This window comes from Sturnira hondurensis, unplaced genomic scaffold (genome assembly GCF_014824575.4).
Source record: "Sturnira hondurensis isolate 20B ecotype Veracruz unplaced genomic scaffold, ASM1482457v3 Scaffold0009935, whole genome shotgun sequence".
NCBI classification, from domain to species: domain Eukaryota; kingdom Metazoa; phylum Chordata; class Mammalia; order Chiroptera; family Phyllostomidae; genus Sturnira; species Sturnira hondurensis.
The window spans coordinates 3784110-3807144 of NW_028082566.1; the positions used below are offsets into that span (position 1 = coordinate 3784110).

General features: G+C 36.2%; 1 protein-coding gene across 2 annotated transcripts in view; it reads left to right on the forward strand.

Moving 5' to 3' along the window:
- Positions 1-16292, forward strand: part of CPNE8 (copine 8) — a 178683-nt gene extending 162391 nt beyond the window's left edge. Inside the window, exons 17-20 of one of the 2 annotated variants that reach the window (XM_037058176.1) lie at positions 194-296; positions 1931-1988; positions 6448-6521; positions 13511-13939. In XM_037058176.1, coding sequence (XP_036914071.1) covers positions 194-296; positions 1931-1988; positions 6448-6521; positions 13511-13549 — 274 coding nt within the window. In that variant the 3' untranslated portion in view covers positions 13550-13939. Of the gene's footprint in view, positions 1-193; positions 297-1930; positions 1989-6447; positions 6522-13510; positions 13940-14586 lie in introns of those variants that run through there. The other variant, XM_037058175.1, reaches the window with a different exon arrangement.
- Positions 16293-23035: the final 6743 nt, after the last annotated feature.

Here is a 23035-nt window from a genome sequence, read left to right on the forward strand (position 1 = left end):
TGATGCTCTAGAGTGCTGGTACTTCAGGAAAGTGTGTAGTGGAGAGTGTGCAAGATATAGGCTCTTCACATATGTTTACGTGCTCTCCTGTGATTAAAAGGTTTATTGACCGTTTCCAGTTATATTTAGCAACCATCGCAGAGGGAACTGGTTTATGGTCTGTGGCATTCTTTACCCTTCTGTTGCCTTTCAGATATGCTTCTTCGGTAAAGGATGGCTCCCAGTATTTTGTGCTCCTGATTGTGACAGACGGCGTTATCTCAGATATGGCTCAGACGAAGGAGTCTATAGTGAACGTAAGTAGGGGTCCTTTGGTGTTGGGCTGGCCAAGGGACAGCATGCCGTTCTGGTTGAGACCAGAGTTTTGTTGACTCCCCAGTGAAACTGGTGCCATGCCTTTGGAGCTGATTGTATTGTTAACATTACTCAGACACATTTGTACCATTGATTCATCTGTACTAAGGCAAGGGTATGGATAACTGGTGTAACAAAATTACTGGTACTTCCAAAAAATAAAAAAATAAGATAATGACACTACCCGTATGGCATGAGTGTATTTGTTGTTTACCTTTTAGTTTGATGTACGAGTACACAATTTTATAATTTGTGCAAAGTGTTTCTTAATATTCACTTTTCAGTAACAAAACTGTGCTAATTTCTATTTCTACAGAATTAGATAGGAACTGGACTTGGTTTAAAAAACATTTTTTTCATTATTATTTCTAATTATGTTATATTTAATGATTACTTGATTGTCTTCTTTATTAGTCTATAAGCTAGAAAGTCTACATGTCCTAGATTATAATCAATAAAATTATTTCTGTTTTTACTCTCCTTTCTATAACCAGGCTTAGCAACATTTGACGCAAAATAGACATGTAGTATAAATTGGTTGCATGAATGTTTATCACGCCTCATAATTATTAATAGCATAGAGAAAATACAATTAGCTCTATGGTATGAGAGAAAAATAGTTTCATGTGGGGGAAAATCAAGGGCTTATAGACATATGCTAAGAAAAAAACAAACACAAGAAGGAGGAGGAGGAGTAGAGGCTCACACATTTATTTTTTAAGTAGACACATTGGGTGCAGTTTATCCTGATTTCTTTAATGCTCTGGTCAGTGGAGTTAGTGTACACTTTAACGTATGGATTTAATCATGTAGATTTAAACTGATAGGACATGATGTGCTGAAGAAAATTATTTATGATTCAGTGACCTTCCTAGAGGAAGATGTGGTTGCTATACCATAGTGTCATTCTGTAGCTTGGTCTCAGATTTTTACCATAAAATTATTTTAAAGTGATGATTTCATTTAAGTGATACATACCATAAGAAAACATGCTGTAACATATTCAGTGTCCCACACAATCTTATGCATAGTTAATACATTAATTATATTAATATATAACTTTCCATAATTATCGTTTTTATTCCTTTATTTGCTATACAAATTCTTTTTCCCAAACTTGGGTAAAAAATGAGGTAGAGTAGGGTATTACTGTTTCATAGACATGTGAATGTTTGCCCCCGTTAGCAACAGAAAGGTTTTTGAGAGAAGACAGAACATGAAAAATGATTGACTAAGGATACCCAAAGTCATCTTAGGCAGATTTTGGCTGATAATAGCACGTGAAAGCTGAATCTCAGTACTTTTTATTTTTTATGTTACCCAAGGCTAGTCCACCCTGAAGAATGTCCCACCGAGTCAACCTGTGTACAGAGTTGCAGAAGCATAAGAGTGGAATTAGTATATTATTCTGTTTTGCTTTAATGTGTTTTGATGTTTAAATACATTCCTAAGTACTTTAATGAGCATCTGTGTAAAAAGATAAAGTAAAACAGGATATTAATTTTTTCTTACATCTTAATTCTTTTCTTAAGAACTCAATTTCCTAGTGTGAACTCATTGTGTATTCTCTTTGAAGGCTTCAAAACTTCCAATGTCAATAATTATAGTTGGTGTTGGACCAGCAGAATTTGATGGTGAGTAACAAAATCCAATAGTATTTCTTGGGAGTTTATTTAATTTAATCTGACTCATCATGCTCTTGAGTTCCTATCACTGTTTTTAAAATATATGAATGTGAGCATACATGTAGGCTTGTATGTATTGCCTCTGTACATTAGGCATCAATATCGATCTTTCACAATGAAGTCTTTTGAGGTAAGCAGATTAAAAGATTGTCTTCTGAGTAGAACATTGCCCCTCCGGTATAGATTAATGCAACATGTATCTTTCCATTTCAGTACAGATACTTTGTAGCTCAAAATAATATTTTTTAAAGACTTACAGAGAGGTAAATTGGATTTTTGTTCCCAAGACAAAATACTCTGGGTTTGCTAAAAACCTTTGGGAATGAACACTAAATTAATAAACCATTAGGTTGTGAATAGAAATATTAACACAGCATAAGATTCTACTTTAATGAATTTTCAGTCCCACACTTGTTGATCGACTATATATACATATATATATATATATATATACACACACACACATATATTCTTTTATATGAAAGTGCAAAATGGAAATAGAACTGACCGTTTTCTGTTTGGGCTTAGGTCATGGTCAGATGCTTAGTGATAGGCGTTTGTGTAATTAGTGATCTGAGCAAAGTTCTTTAAGGATAGCCTTTTAGCCCTGGCCTGGTGGCTTAGTTGGTTGGGGCATCATCCCATGCACCAAAGGGTTGTGGGTTCAATTCCCAGTCAGGGCACATGCCTAGGTTGCAAATGAAAAAAGGAAAGTCTCTAAGTAGTTACCTGGTGAATTCCTCTCAGAGAACTCCGTACTGGACGGCACCTACATGACTGTGTAACATTCACCTGGTTCAGGTGTTTTATATTAACAATGACAGTTTCTTTGCCTTGGAACTTTGGAAATGAAAATAATTTTAGGATTTTGGAACAACCTTTGTTATGTAACAAGTTAATTGAGGCATGTCGGTGGCTAATTTCAGTATGATTGTCATGGTGTCGGTTCCCAGTTAACCACCAGTGCCTCCTCCATAAAAGCAGTATATATCTGTCTGTCTCAGATAAAGAACCACAGGCAAAATTATATTGTTGACTCTGAATATTCCTCTCTTCAATTCCATGCTTGGATGGTCATCCTTTTTATCATTATAATCTCCCATTTTCTACAGCAAAATGTCACTTAGCCTGATGGCTGCTCCTTCTGCGAACATTTTCTGTCTCTGGATATTTGCATCTACTTGCTTGTATTTCAGGCATGAATATGACGTCCTTCTCTGGAGTCAAAAAGGCTAAAACACATCTTTTTTCTTAATGCTTTGTGCACTTGATCATCTGCATTAATTAATGACAGGCTGAGATGCACAATCTTTACTCATTGCCAGTTAAAATAACTCATACTTTCTTCCTCAGCTACTAATTTGCTTTTGCTTCTCAAGGATACACCTCTGATTTGGTACATCTCAGGTCTCTCAAACTCCTAGGAAGTCCACTAGTAGGTGTATGAACTTAGAGGTGGTAACCCTGATCATCTATTCAAGAGCCCCCACACATAATGTTTGAATACAGAGCCACTGACTCTTCCTGGTGTATATTTTTAGTTTACATTTCTATTTAGTGCAGAAGATACTGCTATTTATTTTGTTCTCTTCTTTAGTTCCCAATGAATTATCTATTAGCATTTTGAGGTATGATTATTCGTCATTTCCCTCTATGACTTCTTAAAGTAACTGGGGGGGGAAAGATATGCAGGACACAGACAGGGACCAGAAAATAAGCTTTATTACTCGAGACGCAGAATTGGAATCTGGGTTAACCTGTGTGCGGTGGCCAACTTCCCACTACTTTCTTTCCCCAGTATTAAATGACCGCACCCTTATCTCAAGGCCTCCTCCATGCAGGGGCGGGGTCTTGCCATAGGAGCAGCCTCCATACAGGAGTAGCCTCCATACAGGAGCAGCCTCCATACAGGAGCATGCCACAGGGAGGGACTGCCTCCAACTTGAGGACAGGCAGCTCCAAGAAAGAGAGATTCGAGGTCAGTTTCTTCCGCTAATCTTAACTAATCCCGTGAATTCTTCGCCTTTCCACATGGAAAAGTGAAGATTGTAGTCCAAGAGGGAAGTTCCGTCCCAGTAGAACTGCCACCTGAGAGTTACAGGGAAAGTTTCCCTGGCAAACCTGTGGACAGGAAACTGGGGACCTGCACCACTTGGTTTCTGCTTTCACCAGGATGGAGATTTAAATAGGATGGACCGGCCTCCAGGCCTGGCGCTAAAAATTAGATTATTCCACTAGGAGGCAATAGGTGCTTCTCTGAAGGATTTTCTTCTTTCCTCTCAAAACACATCTATGGCTAAGTAGAAAAGGACAGAATACTCATCTTTAATATAGGAAATATCCAACTTACATTCAGATTCCTGCTGTCTTGTCAGAAGGGCCTTTCTCTGGGCACTTACTGCCAAGACTACCATCAAGTAAGTTTACATGCCATACTTACAAACTGATATAGGGGGAAAAATAGAAATAAACCTTGCAAATTTTATCAGCTAACCACCTAAATGCAAAATTTATACCTGATTTGTATGGGCAAGAAAGGAAATATTTTGCCATCCACGTTTTGAAGGTTGTAGAAGTTAGATTAAAGTGCATTCAAATTGATTTCTATATTTTAATAAGAACGGTTTATAATTTTCTGTAAAAATTTCCCCCAGTGACTTTTTACTTTTTTTATAAAGCACCTTCATTAAGAAGAAAGATTTCTCAAGGTGGGATTTCTTTATCCTTAAAAGGCAAAAAGTCGAATTAAAGCAGCATCTGGCTACCTGCTTTGATCCACTCACTTTAGAAGGGAAGAACTTCAAGGGGCTCTAGCTTCATCCTGTCTCCTGTGGCTAGAAAGTGTTGCATGTCCATCTCTCACACTTGTTTTTCCACGGACAGGTACTGGTGGGGCACTGGGGCTTACAGCATCATGAGCCTCGAGGACATGATAATCTGTACACCTGAAGGGTGGACGCCCCCTTCCCACCACTTGCTCGTCATTTCTTTTCCCCTTGTTCTCAGAAGTGTCGTCTTGCCACATGCCACCTTTTAACCCAAAAGACACTCTGGAAAATGGGAGGCAGATACTTTACAGGATCTCACTCTAATATATTATTGTGTAAATAACTGTCATTTTCTTTAATGAGCAAATTCAATAAGAAAGAACTTTTGCCAGCATGTCATTATCGATATACATTTGTATCTCAAAGTAGTAGGAAAAATTTGAAAACAAATCTAGACAACAAAAAGAAATTAACTCTTGAAAGTATTTGAATATAATGAATTATTTTATTTATATCCCTAAAAATTATGGGAGACAAAAATAGGTCTTCTGTAGTTTGAATAAGTTAATTACCTTTTCATCAGTCATACACTCATATACACTTTGCTGTGTTGTGACCTGTGTTGTCTACCTAAGCAAGTGGGGTGGGGGCTGTCTATCAGTTATGTGAACTCGAGATGATTCAGCTCAGACTCAAGACCATGTGTAGAAAAATAAAATTTAAAACAATGTTTTTTCACCCAAATGCATCATTCATGCACTGAGTAAAAGACTAAAAAAATGTCAGAATTATACTCTAACTGAGCAGTAAGTTTTGGAGGGTTCAGAGGCAAACATTATAATTAGAAGTGGCTCATATGAGCCTAGTGAATGTCATGTGTATAGAAAATGAATTATCAGTAATAAAATTATACTTTAAGCACAAATTAGCATTCCTCATGTAATTAATTATTTAGAGAATCTCACTGAAAACCTAATAAACTCTGGAAAATGTTCTTAATTGCAGGATAACATTACTGTATCACCAAATGAACTCTTACATTGCAGCATTCACAAATGCCAGCTGTTCCGTGTGATGTTGAAATTCTCTATTAACCAACAAAAGAATCATATTCAGAAAAATTATACTTTATCCAGTCAGTGTAAGGGCAGAGCAAATGTTTCTTTGCTTTTAAGTCTTTTTAAAGTGGAAATTAGACTACGGATCTATAGCTTTGTTATAGTTTCAGTTAGAATACAGTTCAATTGTTTTTGGAAATTCCTTGATGATTAGCACCAAGTTTCTTAAGTTAGAAAAAAAAAAGTAACATTGAATGGATTAGTACCAGTTGCTCAGTCATGTAAAGCATATAACCCAGATCTGAGAACCCCTGGGATGGGCAGATGCGCCCAGAGACTATTCTCTACTGCATAGGCTCTTCCTGTCTTTCAAAGGGTCCCAGGACATGGCTTTGCTTCGTGTGTACAGTTACCCTCAGTCAAGTTCTATGAGAGAAAGGGCTGAGAAGATGAAGGATCAACAGCTTTTTGATTTTACAGAGGATGTATCTCTACTTCGTGCACCTTGATTACCTTATTGCCTACATTGTTTTAGTAAATGGCTAAAATACACTGGATTAATAATTGCATTTTATTTTCAAGCAATGATTGAGTTGGATGGAGATGATGTAAGAGTTTCCTCCAGGGGAAAATATGCTGAAAGGGACATTGTGCAGGTAAGATATTTAATGAAAATGATTTATTTTGGTCATTGTGAATAGCTCTTGTCAGTTCTGATACATAAATAAATTGAAATGAAGAGTTTCGGGTTCTGCTTAATTTAATTGGTGGATTCTCTATGAGGTGCCCATTAAGTAACAGGGGCACCAATTACTTCCCTATGGACTTTAGATCCATGATATATAAAATTGAATTGTTAGTATGTTATTTTTATTACTACTTTATTATTACCATAAAGTATTGAGATTTCAGCAAAACTAGAATCTAGAAACATAATGGACTTTTTAATGATGTTTATTTAATTATTTAGTCTGCAACAAAGACTAAATATATTTTAAAGCAGCTGATACATATTCAGAGTAAATAAATTTAGTATAAACAAACCAAAAATGTAGATATTATCATACTTTATAGATTATGGTTAGAAAGGCAGAGAAATAGATCTTAAAAGCACAATAAATATATAAATTATATATAAAATATATGAATTATATATAACCATAAAGATAACATAATATATAATGATATTTTTGTATATATGATTCACAATTCTGTTATAATTTAAAAAAGAATAATAGAAAGAAAAATAATTAGTAACCAATATAATTAAAATGTATAATTACAAACAAGGAGTTAATTCAACTACACTTCTGCATACTTGAGTCTCCACATCTTTTAGGATGTCAGAAGGGGCAAAGGCTGTGAGCTTTACCTTCTTAAATAGGAAAGTGGAGGCGTCAGTGTGATGTAAACATACAATCTGAATGTTTTTGGAGGAGCAAGCAGTGGACTTTAGTACTTTCTCTTAAGTTAATAAACTGCATATTCACCCATAATACAGTCATTAAGACAATCTAATCCAGCAGAATTTGGTTCAAATCCTGGATTTTCCAACTGTGATAAACTTGGAAAGTTTTCTAAATTTTAGTGTTCTGACATGGTTGTAAAGATTAAATGAGAGAATGTATATAAAATATGTTCCTAAAATAGAACTCAGCAAAATACAATAAAAAGCTATTAAAATAATTCAAGGGAGATTATAACATAATTTATAAATAATGATAATATAAAGATTAATGTTGATAAAGATTTAAAAGCATTGTTCTTAATCAGTCAGCAAAATTAAATTTTAAGTGAGGGACCTTTGTATTGCAGTTTTTAAAAAGATAATTAAACATGGCCTTGGCTGGATGGCTCAGCAAGTTAGAGCATCACCCTGTACATCAAAACTTCGGTCCCCAGTCAGGACACATGCCTAGGCTGCAGGTTCCCTTCCAGTCACATTGCATCAGGGAGGAAACAGACTGATGCTTCTCACACTGATGTCTGTCTGCTGGTTGGTCTGTCTGTCTCTCTCCTTCCACCTCTCTCTCTGAAATCAATAAAAACATCTCCTTGGGTGAGGCTTTAAAACAAAAAGATAATGAAATAGGACATTCATTTCAACCTAGCATTCTTGGTAGAGTGAAGAAGCACGTGGCCACCCATGTGGATGATGAAGTTAAAAGCAGATCCGAAAGGGAGCACGGTAATGCGGTCATCTATTTCAGAAACCCGTGGTGGTTCCATGATTAGACCCGTGATTATTCACCCCAACCTCATTAGCATAATTATAGGTTCAAGTAATTACCGTTTATCTAAAGGCTCTCCATAATGTCTGGCTCACAGATTCCAACAATTAAATTACTAAAGGGAAGTATGAATTTGAAGTCCTTGAGAATGTGTTATGTGTCTGTGGTAATGCGTTTTTACAAAGTTAACAGAGGAACCCCATATCTCATAATATTATCTAAATGATGCTTGTGGGAGACTTGGTATTACTTGCTTAAGACTGCTCATGTCAAGGTTTTCTTTAAGAGAGCTAATATGTTGTGTTGGTGATAGCCAGCAGTTCTTATTATATGTATAATAAGTATTGATGAAAGTATTTAGTCTCTCAGTGGGTATGCTGTATTGGACAGAACATTGCGAAACGACTCAGTTCTGTGAAATTATTTTGTTGGCACTCTGACCTTGAACACGTCAATAAATCTCTTTGAGCCTTTGTTTCATTAACTCCAAACACTAAAGTCTTTCATCTTTGCTCTTTTCATGATGTTGTGAGTTTCAGAGGACATAAAACACATGAAAATACACTTGTACCTTATCAGTTAAGGTATATGTAAGTACAATTATATACTCCGTCTCCTTTATACTTAGAATCCTGAAGACCAGTCCACTTCCATAAAATGATACTGGGATCCCCAGAGGTTTTCAAGGCATCTGGGAACACAGCTAAACACACAAGGGATTTTACCCCATAAAATTGAACTGAAAGAGCTGTGAGATCTTACAGATTCTAAACACAAAATTAAAATGTCCTCAAATTGTTAGTAGCTTCTGAATGACAGTGACATCTTGACTTACATGCCTACATTTAATTAAGGAGATTTGATGTATCCTTTTCTAATTTCATGGAGAAATTCCTAGTGATTAGTCTTTTAAAAATAGCAAGCAAGATAGTCGTTTACATACAGTATCTTATTGAAGAACAATTAGCATCCTCATCTTGAATAAGATTTTAAAACATTCCACCATCACAGTTTTCCAGCCTCTACCATCCACTAAAACATTTTTTAAATGAGTTATTTTCAAGAATAGAAATACCCTGGATTATTCAGTATATCAGAGTTGCAAGGGCACACAAAGAATGGCTTGATCATCCTTCCCATCATGAGAAGCTATCTAAGCCATTATAATAAATGCTGTAATATCGTGATATTGATATTTATTACAATGCTGGCTGTGATATCGTCAGAAAATAGGGCCTATTTAGGCTCTTTTGCATTTCCACTTTGAAGCTAATCGGGTTTATGCACAGCACACAACCCCAAATTTCTTAAGTGGACAAAAACCTAAGGCTGCAACTAATAGTAGGTAGCTTGAGTTTTGGCAGATAATTGAGAGTAGTAGGTGGGGTATTCATTATATTGTCAAGTCTTCAGTGGCATCCAAATTCTTCATATAGTAATGACATTTAATCATTTATTAAGTCCTTCATATCCTAGGTAGGCTAAGAGCTATAGCATTACTTCATTCGGTCCTTAATTGAGTTTGTTGAGGCAGGAAGATTGATTATCATATTTTTAAAAAGAAGAATGAAGTTTCTCTTGTTTATAGTCACACGCTAGTAAGAAGTAGAGTCATAATTTAATCTTAAAATGTTTGATTCTAAAATTTTAAATCAATATTCTGCATAACTGATTGTAAATCTTGAACATGGCATTTAAGAGTCTCCTTGCCCTGACCCAGTCTTCCTCTTTAGCTAAACACACACACACACACACTCGCACTTTGTCTAGACAAATAGGACTATTAGTTATCTTTGTACCACACATTTCCATTGTTCTTGCTCTTATTTTCTCTTTTCATTTTACTGGAATAGTCTTCCTCCTCATTGGGTTGATTAAAATCCTACATTTTGGAATTTCCCACTATACTGCCTTTTGCAATAGCCTCTCTCTACACACACAAACTAATTTTGTTTTTTTAAAAAATGATATTTATATTACTTTATATCTTCCTAAAAATACTAGTCAGTTTTTGCCTTATAATAATTTATGAACAAGGAAACAGAGACTTGAGATGCGTTGTTAAACGACTTGTACAAAGTTATTAAATCAAAAGTTGGTTGATCCAACTCTGTCAACAGAGTTCTGATTCCAAATCCTATATTCATAATGTGATACTACACCTCCTCTCCTAAAATGCAAAATGCTAATGAAGATTATTAGGATTTGTTCCCCTTTTCATATACTGTCATGGTTAATGTATCAGAGTCAGATTAATTTGGGTTCAAATAATAAGTGATATTTATAACTAAGTATCTGATAGCGGATAAGTTAATTAAACTCTCCAAGTTTCAGTTTCTTCTTGTCAGCTCAAAATATGGATAACACAATGATAAAAATTAAATATTATAAGATATTGTACTGAATCTCTTAACAGAAGGCCTCCCACTTACCAGTTGCTAAATAAATGCATTAATATCAGTATCAGTTATTCTCATTAGTGGATTGGCATAATCCGGGGGAAAGCATTTTGTGTCACTGTTTCATGGTGGCCGTACCTTGACAAATGACAGTAGTCAGCCTGGTGTGTGATTATATTCATTGCCTCAGGACTCAATCTCATATGACTAGAGTATAAACAGTAAGCAGGATGAGATCCTAAGGTTGTTATTCTAAAACTTACATGGGATTTTTTGCTTGCTTGTGATACAGATTGGGCATTGTGCATAAAGCAGTGTAATTTCTCTTGGTTGCATACAGCTGCTGGCCAACCTATCATTTTCTTAAAAATTATATTCAAGTTGTAATGTCTATTAAGAGGAGAATAATAACCTTGAAGACTTCGACTTGAAAATCACTAATGGAGCTCTGCATAGTAGCAGCAATCAAGTAATATTTAACAGAACAACAACAAAAAACCCATTTTCCCAAACTGATTTAAACTTGTTTTCACAAATAGACAAGGCCGGCCATCAAAGCAGCCACGAGGAACATTTTCCGTATAGTGGATGGATCCTAGGGGAAAGGCGTACAGTATGAAGGATATACTACACTGCTACAGAACAGAATGCATTTATTGCTCTAAGCCAAGCATTTTAAGAGTCCACGTTAATTTCTAATAATAGTCCATGATCGTTCATTCACAAATGTGTGGGCATTATTCTGAACAGGTGGTCCTCACGTACAGTGGTCATAGGAGTGACTTTAGAAAATAACAGTAAACAGAGTGTTCCGAGAGGTGGAGTGGATAACTGATTGTCGAAGGATATGAGCAGTAGTTTAAGAAAGAGGGCGTCTATTTTTTCATGAAAGCTCTAAGATTCGGCATTAGTAACAGGTGAAGGGAATGAAGAGTGACTTGTCATTTTCACCCTGACATGACTGAATTGATGAATGTCCCTTTGGAAAAGGTGTAGATAATCTAGGTTTATGAATAGAAAGTTCTCAACATTTTTTATACCAAACGCACATATGGAATGAGGTACATTCCTATGGATGACAGTAAATTGATACGCCAGTCATTTTCAGTCTGGGGAACGGCCCCTTAGTACTGAAGGTACCTGTCTGTGCCCCCATCTGACAAACCTAAGTTAGATGCGATATGTGGTTCTCTCACTCATTATTTATAAAAGTGGTTTAGATGAGTATAACTGTCTCTGTGTGATCATGGTTCCTGGTTTTGACATTCTAGAATATCATGACATTCTTAAAAATAAATTTCAATTCACTTCAGTAAAAAATTTAGCACATCTTATAGCATTTGCTGGAGAGGTGAAACAATAGATGTTTTAAAATTACAGAAAGGCCAGGAATCACTATTTTAGATTACAATACTGATACTGTACTTAAATCTGAAAGAGATCAAGTCGAGAAGAATATTCCTTGTATTTAGTGTTTGATAAGAATGTAAATTTAGTACTGAGAAGATAGTTTCATATTTATATTGAATATGTGTATAAGTTGATGAATAGTTATGATAGCGATAATAATTACTATATACAGTACATATTATGAATTGAATACTGCTTTAAGCGCTTCACATGTCCACTTACTGTAACACCCTAGTGAAGTATGTTGGTATTATTGTCCTCACTTTGTGGAGAAAAACTGAGGCCAAGAGTGGAAAGCAACATGCCCAAGATCATGCAGCTAATAAGTAGCAGAACCAGCCTCTGAACCTGGGAAATCTAATTCCAGAGTTTGTAACAATAGTGGTAAAAAAATAAATGAGTGTACTAGCCCTGGTGTAGAAGAAATAAAAATATAAGACCAAGCTGAGGTAAAGGAGAGGCCAGGCAAGCGAGCTCGCCTTCCCTGCCCAGGTGTCAACGGTTTGCCCGAGGTATCAGCATTTCCCTGAACTGCAGATACTAGCTGCATATTCTGAAGAAAAAAAAATACAGACCCTTTTAAAAAGCAGCGTAAAAGGTAATTAGATGTATATGAACCACACCAACATTACAAAATGTTAACTTTTAAAATACCATACCATTTAGTGTGGCATAGTGGGCTGAGTGCTCGCTTGCAAACCAAAGGGTGGCCGGTTTGATTCCCAGTCAGGGCACATGCCTGTGTTGTGGAACAGGTCCCCATAGGGGGTGCGTGAGAAGCAACCACACACTGATGTTTCTCTCCCTTTCTCCTTCCCTTCCCCTCGCTCTAAAAAATAAATAAAATAAAATAAAACCATATTGATTAAAATGAGGAAGAAAATAATTATAGCTACAAGTAGATATGTTTTTCTCATTAATCCTTAACTGTGTTCACTCCTATTTTATCACTTTTCTAATTATAGTTTCAGAGAGAAAATAAACCTTAACTTTGTTTGCACCTATGATTTTTTTAAATTAAAGATGTAAGTCTTTTCCATAGTTAATGCAAGTTCACAGAAGTTCACATCGCCCACTTATTTTCCCAGCTGAGGATTATATTTGCTCTGTTAGTTTTTTTCTTGCCCTTACTTAGCTACTTTCAGGGGTAAGAGTGAGATTTGTCACCTTTCTATTATGCTTTTCAAAAAAGTGGAGTTTTCCTCCTCAGATGGATAGAGTAAAATTATAGTCCTAGAGATATGCTTCTGCCTACGGTGTGTTTTAGTTGTTTTTAAGGGAGTGATTTTTCTACTGTTTCTTAAAGCACACTGTTTTCACTGTATATGATAGGTATTAACCCTATTAATTGATGTCTTAACATTTTTACTTGGTTTAACCATAGCAACCTGACATTTTAAAGCCTACTTCCTAATAACAGTTGTTTTCTGAAATCATGTTTTCAGTAACTGCTTAAGTCAAGAGGAAGTTTTTCGAAATAAACTTAAAACATATATTTATAAGAGTGTGCTCACTCTTTCTCTTGGGGAAATGATTTAATTTAAAATGTTATACTTAGAAATTGTTCAACATCCTAAAATGTCTTCACTCTGCTTTTTCTCTGAGACCTACAATCACTGTGTTCCTGAACTACCACAACATTAACAGTTCAATCACTTCCAAGTTGCTTCAAGAATCATCATGTCTCTAAGGGGAATTGAATAAATGCCCTGAACCAGCACTGTGTTTATTAATTTCAGCATCATTAGAGATGAGAGTGAAGTCAGGCAATCTGTTGCCAGGGTATCTGGGGTTGAGCTGATAAGGATTCCACGTAATTGCTTATATAAAGATAGAGCAGCCATTTTTATATGGTGTGAAAATAAGAAAGATGATATTTCCATAAGAAGTATATCAAATCTCATGCTTAACTTTGTTTGTATGTGTGCCTTTCCAAATAACAGATATAAAAAGATCAACACTGGGGGAAACTCAATGGACTGAATACAGGGTAGGAGAAAAATAGGTTTACAGGTGTAAGTACGTGAAACACAGTTTATTCTTGTATTATTATTTATTAACTATTGTATTCTTTTCCATACAAACAACAGTAAATATACTTTTTCCCCACCCTGTACTTCAGGTCCCTGCTGATATCAATTATGTGAATTGCATAACCATGTTCTTATGATTTGGTGTTCTAATCATAATTTAAAATACATGTGTCTAGAAGTCTTTAACAATATGCACTATATTTTGTTACCCTCCATTGGGTAATATTTCTTCTTTGAAATCTGAATTAGGTGTGGATTAACTCCACTAGACAAGAAACTGAGCCCTGAAGTGGTTCCCGAGTCCCCTCCTATTGGGAGTCCAGGCCAGGTAGAAAACTCAGAACCACAAAACCCAGGCAGTGAAGTGATGGACATCCGGGAACCAGGAGCCATGAATTATTGGGGGGAAAACATGGGAAACAATTATATCCCTTTTTAGGCAAAGTTTTTATTAGAAAGTTTTGGTCATGATTATAGTTATTTGTAGTGAATCAAATATCTTTAAAATACATAGTGATTATTGTCCATCTCCTGTGACTCTGGTCACTGATACTCCTACAGCCAAACAGGTCCATGTGCTAACATTTGTGTCTGTTAATTAGCATGCTATAGTCTGTGAATTAACTTTCTCTCACTTGTGCTTTCCAGTTTGTGCCTTTCAGAGATTATATTGACAGAAGCGGAAACCACATACTGAGTATGGCTAGACTGGCTAAAGATGTCCTGGCTGAGATCCCTGAGCAGTTCCTCTCTTACATGAGGGCCCGAGGAATCAAGCCTTTGCCTGCACCTCCCCCGTACACCCCACCTACACACGTGTTACAGACTCAGATATGACTGTGCTCTGAAACGTTACCATGAATGACATGTCAGTTCGAACTGCTGAGTCAGGCTTGGTCCTGATGCTCTGTAACAAACCAGGGAATGAGAACCTGTTCTCCATTTGGTTTCAGCAGTACTGGTTAATATGCTTTCTGGGATCCAAAATTATTCTCTTCCTAAACCAAAACTGTAAATATGGTTGTTGCATGAGCAACAGAAAAATTCTTGGAATGCTTGAAGCAAAATATGGATGTCTTCTCTGAACCTTTACTTTTTTTTTCTTTGGACAGAAACAGCTAATTTCCAATGTGTTGTTGGGGAAAAGCACAAACTATGTTTTTAACTAAAATTGTCCTCGACTGCTGTGTGTATAGGAAAGCAGTCTTTCTGTATCAATGTTTACATGTTACTACTTTTTAAATTTCAATACTTTTATAACTGTTCTTAAGAATAAGAGTTTTGCATATTGAATCCTTTGTCTTCTAAACTGCAATAGCTATAATTACAAGAGCAATATCTCTTTGAATGACTGTCTGGACAAATACGGTTGCAAACAAGGGGGACGGAAGATACTTGCGTATTCCTTCAGCGAGTGAATTGTTTTACGAAGCTGCACCTGCTTAGTGATCAGTTCCTCTGCATTTGCCAAGTATGGGAGTTTCAGCTTAGCAGATGTACATCCTGTAAGAACGTGCACTTTTCATGGAGCTTGGGTTCCAAATTTAGACTGCAGTCAATTTATGTTCTGTACTGCTAAGTAGAAATTTTTAAAAACTCAAACATTGTGAACTGAAGATGCACAAAAAATACTTGGTGTAAAAAGTAGCCTCTTTATATCATACTGCTATTTAGAAAGACTAAAACCCAGAATATTTAACTGTGAACCATGTAGCAGAAGTTTTAAAATTTTTATTCCATTATACTTTGTCTAGATATTTTAATTCAAAGGGATACTGGCTCTCTTGGATTCCTTATCACCTTTCCACATTGCCACACAAGGGTGCACACGCTGGAAGTTTTTTGTGAAATTCCCAGTTAAATATACACAACCATGTGACTTAGTGCACAACACATTTGCGAAATAACCTACTCCTATATACTAATCTGCCTGTCCACGATTAATTGTAAAGAGTTTTTGCATGTACAGTTTTTACAAGAATTACAGTTTTGTGATGTTGTGTCCAAGTTAAAACATTTCTTTAGAACAAATGGCCTTAAATCCTCACAGAATTCCTGGAAATGATTGTGAACTGCCTTTAAATAATAGAAAAGTGTATTTATTTTTTCTTTGTGTCAACAATGTAACTGCTTTCTAATATTTTCCTTACTTATACATTTACTACTCAGTTTATTTTTACTGTATGTTGTTCTCTTTGTCCCAAGTTGACTTAGGGTGACTTTTATAAGCATGAAGCTATTTTACTGGAAAGAAAAATATATACATCCACATATCCAACAGTATCAATATTATATAATTATGTAATACTAAGTTGTCCATTTTTAAGTATGTATTAAAATATTTAAAAGGATAACTATTTGCTTTGTAAATTTTATTTCTAATAACATCAAGTATGATGATTTCCTTTTCTGACCTTAAGTATTTATGCCGGTATAGTTTATTAACCTATAGATTTTTATTTATCTTTATCAGTCCAGAAGAACAAAAATAAATGACATCAGTATTCTTTCCTTCTTGTCAAACATCAGTCATTTTTCTGTGACTGGATGAGCAAAACTGAAAGAGGTGCCTTTTCTTATGTAAATAATAGTGTGTCCAAACCTACTGGGGGTAAACAGCTAAGAATGGAATGATCTCAGTTACAAACCTGTCCTCTGTATGGCTATCGATAACTATCAGAAACATGTGAGGTTGGTTCCATGTGTCAGATTACAAAATACTTAGTCTTGTCTAACCCTTGCCTAAAGGATGAAACCAAGACTAAAAGGGTGGAGTGGTTTGTCCAGGACTGTATAACTAGAACAGAGTTTGTGGCTATTGTGGAAATATTTGTTAGATGTGAGCCTTATGTGAGTGCTGTTAGGGGCTGTACAATGAAAACTTATAGAGACGATTATTCACTATTGCTGTGCACCTCACTCTATCTTCCCACCGAATATTCCTTCATATTCCTGTGCTGATGCCTGAAAGTTACTTAACAACCAACAGAGTCTTTCATTCCACACAACATAGGGAGGTGCTAAGATGAAACACGAGGGACTTTTTAAAATGAATAAGCACACCTTGTCATTGTTTTGAAGGCTTTTCTTCATTAGATCTTTTCCTACGTGGCCCTTCCCCTTGAGGAGGGAAGACTTGGTACATCATTAGTACAGAACTGTTGGAAAGGGCTTCCCATGAAGGTGGGAAAGAGAAATTGAGAAAACCCACAGTACAGGCCTGAGCTACGTTTACCACTCTTTTCATAGATGGTCATCCTGGTACTGTTCATATCTTAGATTTCAGTTTCACAACCAGAGACAGCATCTACTACGTACAAGTTTTTCCAATGGAGAGTAAGATAAATATCCATGTAAAAATTATTCTTTAAATTGATGTGACTCCCAACAACTATTTTAAGCTATGGAAATAATTGTATATAATTTAAGAACCAATACTGGCATCATAAACACAAGTCTCTGGTGTCTGTACTAAGAATAGTGTCTAATAACATAATAGTTATAATTTAAATTACAGACTTCTGCTCAGTTTTAAAGGAAGCATGTTTAAACCTTATAAGGAAAGGTTGTTGCTTATTTCATACTTTATCAAACCACCTCAACCCCATCATCCGCCATTGCTTTTACCTCCTGGGTCTTGGAGATGCTCTGAGGACCAAAATCTAAGAGAAAGGATCACTGAGGTCTTATCATGGAAAGAACAAAAACAAACTCTTCCAAAGGTTTTCTCATTTAGTTTCAAAGCAATAGTGGCTGTGACCTCATGATTTTCTCATCACAAAGTTATTCACTAATTTAATTTCCATGAAACAGGCCCGCTGAGCATCCCTAATGTGTTTAGATAAGCTGATGTCACAGAGATAGGATTTGCTATTAGTCCACGAGGTCGGTATCATTGACCTTACAAATTAAGAAGGAGGATGAAAAAAGATGGCCAGGGTTGGCTTAAAAAATAGCATCTTTTTCAGAGCTCTTCACCTTATAAAATAAGTTCATGGAAATAATAACACCGATTCAGTTATTTTGACAGAGAACAACACGTTCAATAGCTCTTAACATTTATACAAGATAATTCTGACAAGAGACACTATATAAAATACCTTTTTATTTAGCTATCAACTGTATCATTAAAACTTTAAAATAATAAAATCAGAGTCTATTTAAAATTAACAAAATTGTTTGACTGGTTCATTATTTTCAACTAATAGCAAAAAAGCATATGCCATAATTTAGAGATGGGCAAGTTCAACATATACTTTAGATAATAATTCTTCAGGAGAAAAAATTTTAAAAGTGGGGAGCCTGAGAGAGCAACAATCATTAAAAACCTTCTTTAAATTCATTTAGAACAAACTTTAAAGTCCCTAAACATTATATGAACCTATCAAAAAAGAGTGATGGGTTAGGTTATCACATGACAGTCTGGAGAGATGAAGAGAGTTACAGGTACATTTCATTTTTTATTTATTTTATGAGGACATATAGTAGTTTTGAATTAATGATTTGAAGTCTAAATCCAAAAGATTATATAAGTGCTTAGCCTCTTATATAGGCTGGTTGTAGAGTTTCCAGAAGGGGCATAATGCACCTACCATGCCCGAGATGCCAAAGACCTGAGATTCCAACTCAGCTATCTGATTTTGGCAAAGTATCGCTTAAATGTCTAAGCCTAATTTTTAGCATCCATATATTAGGGTGGTAATTCCAAAGGTCCTTATGGCACCACCCTTGTGTGGTTCTCTCAATAATAAAGTTTATTTTAATTGGAACACACTTGTAGCTTGGCCCTTTAAGAGCCTGATGGAAGGAGATTATTGAAAATTTACTGAACTATCAAAGGGCCTTCTGAGAGATTGGTTAGCAAGTGAAAAATCTCAGCTTCTTATTCAAAAGGAAGGTGATTAGCTAAGTCATTACTCCAAATCAGTCATGAATTCTCACCGTTTCTTGGTCTGAGAACCAAGAATATATGGGAAAACGGGAGTTCCGTTGCCCTGTGAATGCCTTTAAATTTCCTTGTAGAGTCCTCATGCCTCTGGGTGGCCCCGCTCTTCTTGTCCTGTCATTTATCACAGTTTTAATTACTTGTTTGCTGTCTGTATATAAGCAGGTCATCAGATGAATTATTAAAAACGAATCAAAAGATTGATCACCAAGAATATCACATTTTAAGATAAGCCTGAATTTCAGTATGACAATAAAATTTTAAAACCTCAGTATACCATACTTTTCCACATTTATCTATCCCCCCTCTAAACCAGAATTGTAAAGAGAGTGAATAGAGATTAACAGTATCTCTCTTCCCACCTGCTTTCCAGCTAATTAGCAGTGAAGTGGTCAAAAGGCAGGCAGGCAGCAGGAGAGAAGAGATTAATGAGGCTTTGAGGCGTCTGATAGCCACAGGTGCTGATTCAGGATAGTTTGAAAAGAAAGTACTCACAAATGCCAGGATCTTATACTATTTCTGTTCTGAAATTTCCTTTGATCAAGTGTACTACATAAAACAAAACTGAGCAAAACACTTTTTAAAAAGATGTTGGACTACATTCTGCCTTAAAAATGAAAGAAGAAAGAATTTGTTGTGGGGGCAACTTTACCCGCAAGTCCCCCCGTCCGCCACGGATAAAAGTGAAACTACCAAGACATGATCTGCTTGGTAGATCATGGGAGGAGAGGTGGCCAATCTCTCACAGGAGAAAGACCAAGAGCCCCTTCCTCAATGGCTTTTATTGGGTTTGTTTTGCACAAGAATACAGGTAAGGATCAAACAATAGATAGCATTCACAGAACTATGAGGGCTTATTCTCAGTCAGGGTCAGATAGCTAAAGAGCCATAAAACGCTGAGGAACAAACTTCTTGCTTGGACCTTTATCATTTAAATGAGAGCATTCTAAACAAAGCAGGTTTCACAGGATTTTAGGAATTCTTTCTTATACCTGATTGCCCTGAATCCTGCTGTAGCCAGCAAAGGGCTACACCGCCTTCCCCATCATAGGTTTTTAGGCATAAGTGGATTAGAGCCAGGAAGTGCTTCTCCTGGATGGAAATGGGGACTTGGGCTATGTCAGAATAGTGGGGGGGGGGCATCACTCCCTCTTTGTTGCAGCCCCCCCAAGTCCTTCCTTGATGGCGTCCCAATTGATCATGTCTGGCTTAGTTTGCCCCTCCTCTGAGGGGTCTTACCCGTCTCTGACTAACAGACCTAGTGTTGGAGGCAGGGGATGAAGCAGAAGCAGCATTGCTGCCAGAGACAAGCTTTGTCTCCTTAGTGGTTCGTATTCTGGAGGTTGCTTACTCAGCCTTAGCCATGGAGGGCAGTTACAACTCCTGAAACCAGGCAGAGTGGTTCCCAATAATTTGTATTTTAGGTATTGAAAGTGCACTGTATTTGTACCTTGGGGTTGTACCTATGCCCTGGGTATTTCTTGGTAGATTGTGTGTGTGTGTGTGTGTGTGTGTGTGTGTGGAGTGATTAAATGCCTTCACTCATGCATGTACTTGCACATGTGTGCAGGCAACAGTAAATGTGGGGACAGTAAACAAGAACAGAAGAAAAGAAAATGCTTGTGAGCATTTGCTGCTTTTCCTGGTGCTGATTGTCCGCCCAGGGAAGTATTCCAGCCTGCACAGAGTGTGGGCAAGAACACAGAAGGTTAGAACTGTGCAACTGCATTCATAATAGGATGGGCTTACTTGCAAATTCTACTATGCTAATATTTATGATTTTAACGTATTCTTGTATCTTCTGCTCAGCAACAAGGGGGAATGATTTGATGAATATGAATTTGGCTGTGGAGAAAAAATGTGGAAAACTGTGTTACATGTTTGTGTTCTAGCTCAGAATTTCACCTACCAGTTGATAAGACTGAATTCCACTTAACTTTCTAAGAAGAGACGCTTAAATATTCAAAATCTTGCCTGCACCCTCCATTAGGTAATCTATGTCCTATAACTATTCACTAAATGGTAGTAATAACTTTGGTTTAGCATTTAATCATTTTTATAGCACTATCTCACATGTAACCTCTGTCTACACATACCAAAGCTCTGCTCATCTACCAAGCCTCAGCTCAAATGCTGATTCTCAACAAAGCTTTCCTGCATTCCTTGTATTACTAGGAATCAATACCTCTTTTTCTCCATCCTGTATTAGGGATTTTGCTCCGCCTCCCTAGGGGCAGGCCACGTTTGCAGTGGGGACTTCTTACCGCCATAACACTGTGGGGGGTTCATCAAAGTCTGAGGTTCATTCACAGGAATCCCATCTGCCTAAAGATGTGAGTCACCTTCTCCAACGAGGCCTTTGTCAGAGATAAAGGGAATGCTATATCTCCCATCTACTTTACTCCTTTGTCCTATTTCTGATTGCTTTAGAGAAGGGGTTGATGTATTCAGCCTTTCATACGGCCCAACAGCATCCCAATGAGTCCCCTGCCTGCAACGTTACTCAATCTCCTGCATGGCTCCGCACAGCCACTCCTGACTAGGATTCTCTCCACCCGGCAGGATAGAATCCACAAATCTCACTTTGTGCTCTCCCCTAGGCAGTAGTTTATAAGGGAGGTAATCTCCCAGAGTGGGAACTAATATAATTACTGATATATTTAGATTAATATCTCCCATCTTACTATTTTTAAAAATTTGTTCCACTCATATTATGTTTGTTTTTTCTCCTTACCTGACTTATGTTTTGATGACTCAAATACTTTTTCTTATTTCATAATAAAATCACCAATCTGTTAGCCTCCAGTTTATATTCTTACACCATTGTTTTAGTGTCACTAGAGATTGTAATATGTATCCTGATTTATGATTCTAGATGAATTAGTACTTATACCACCTCCCCGATAATGCCAGAATTGTGAACTTAACTGCACTTTTGTGAGTTTGCTGTAATGTATTTTAATTCTACATATATATTAAACTCAATAAGATGACTGTCATTCACTTTGTACAGTTTGTAGTACTTTATACCTACCCACATATCCTTTCCATTTTTCCCCATTACTGCCTACATTTTAGTATTTCCATCTGAGATAATGTTTCTTTGGCCTTAAAAATTCTATTTTTTTCTTTTTAGAGTTTATTGATGACAAATTCTCTCAATTTTGTTTTACCAGAAAGGTCTTCATTTTGTCTTCACTTTTAGGGACACTGTCTATTTTTTTTAGCATACTAACCACCACTATTTTAAATTCTATGCCTGATAAATTTGTGCAGTGTATGGAGAAGGTGCTGTGACTGATCAAATGTATCAAAAGTGGTTTTCAACATCCAATATCGTGGATGCCTAAGCCTCCCCACCCCATTTCTATGACAGCAATATCAAGGACCAGCCAACCACTTCAGTGACATCAGTATATTTTGCTTTGCTCTTTGTCTGATAATGTCATTGCCTTGGTTGCCGTTCCCTAGCTATTTCAATAAACTCTCAAGAAATCATCCTCCTATAACATTATAATGTTTTCAGTCTCATTTACAGATTGAATTTGCAATAATCCACATTCCATCAAATACTGGAAAAAACTAATGTGTGAATATGGTGTGTATACCTATTTTATGTGATTTCAGAGGGGAAGAAACAGGATTAGTTGTAAAGTTACAAGGAAACATTTTGTATCAATATGAGAAAATTTTAAAAAGTTAGAGTCCTTCCATTTCCCTCGCCATTTTTCAAGCCATTCGCTACAGAATGGCTTGACCTCAGGAATAGCGAATCTTCTCTTACTGGGTCTGTTTAACAGAAGAGCTGGGCAACACCTTTGGAGGTATTATAGAAAGTCTTTAGCAACACATTTTTACATTTTTATAAGATAATCTTAAAGCTTTAATTCAAGTAGTGTTGCTTTGTTATTATTTCCCTGAAGTCATACTTCTTCTAAAAATACTTTTGTACATATACTATATAAAATAGGCATTTAGATATGCATATGTTTTTTTAAATATACACTATATATGTTTACATATAAATATATCTTGTGTATATTTATAAGCATAACTTGATGGAGCAAAAGTAGGTTTATAGTTGTTTGTGTGGAAAATAATACCATAATATATAATAATATAAGAATAAACTGTGTTTTGCATACTTACAAC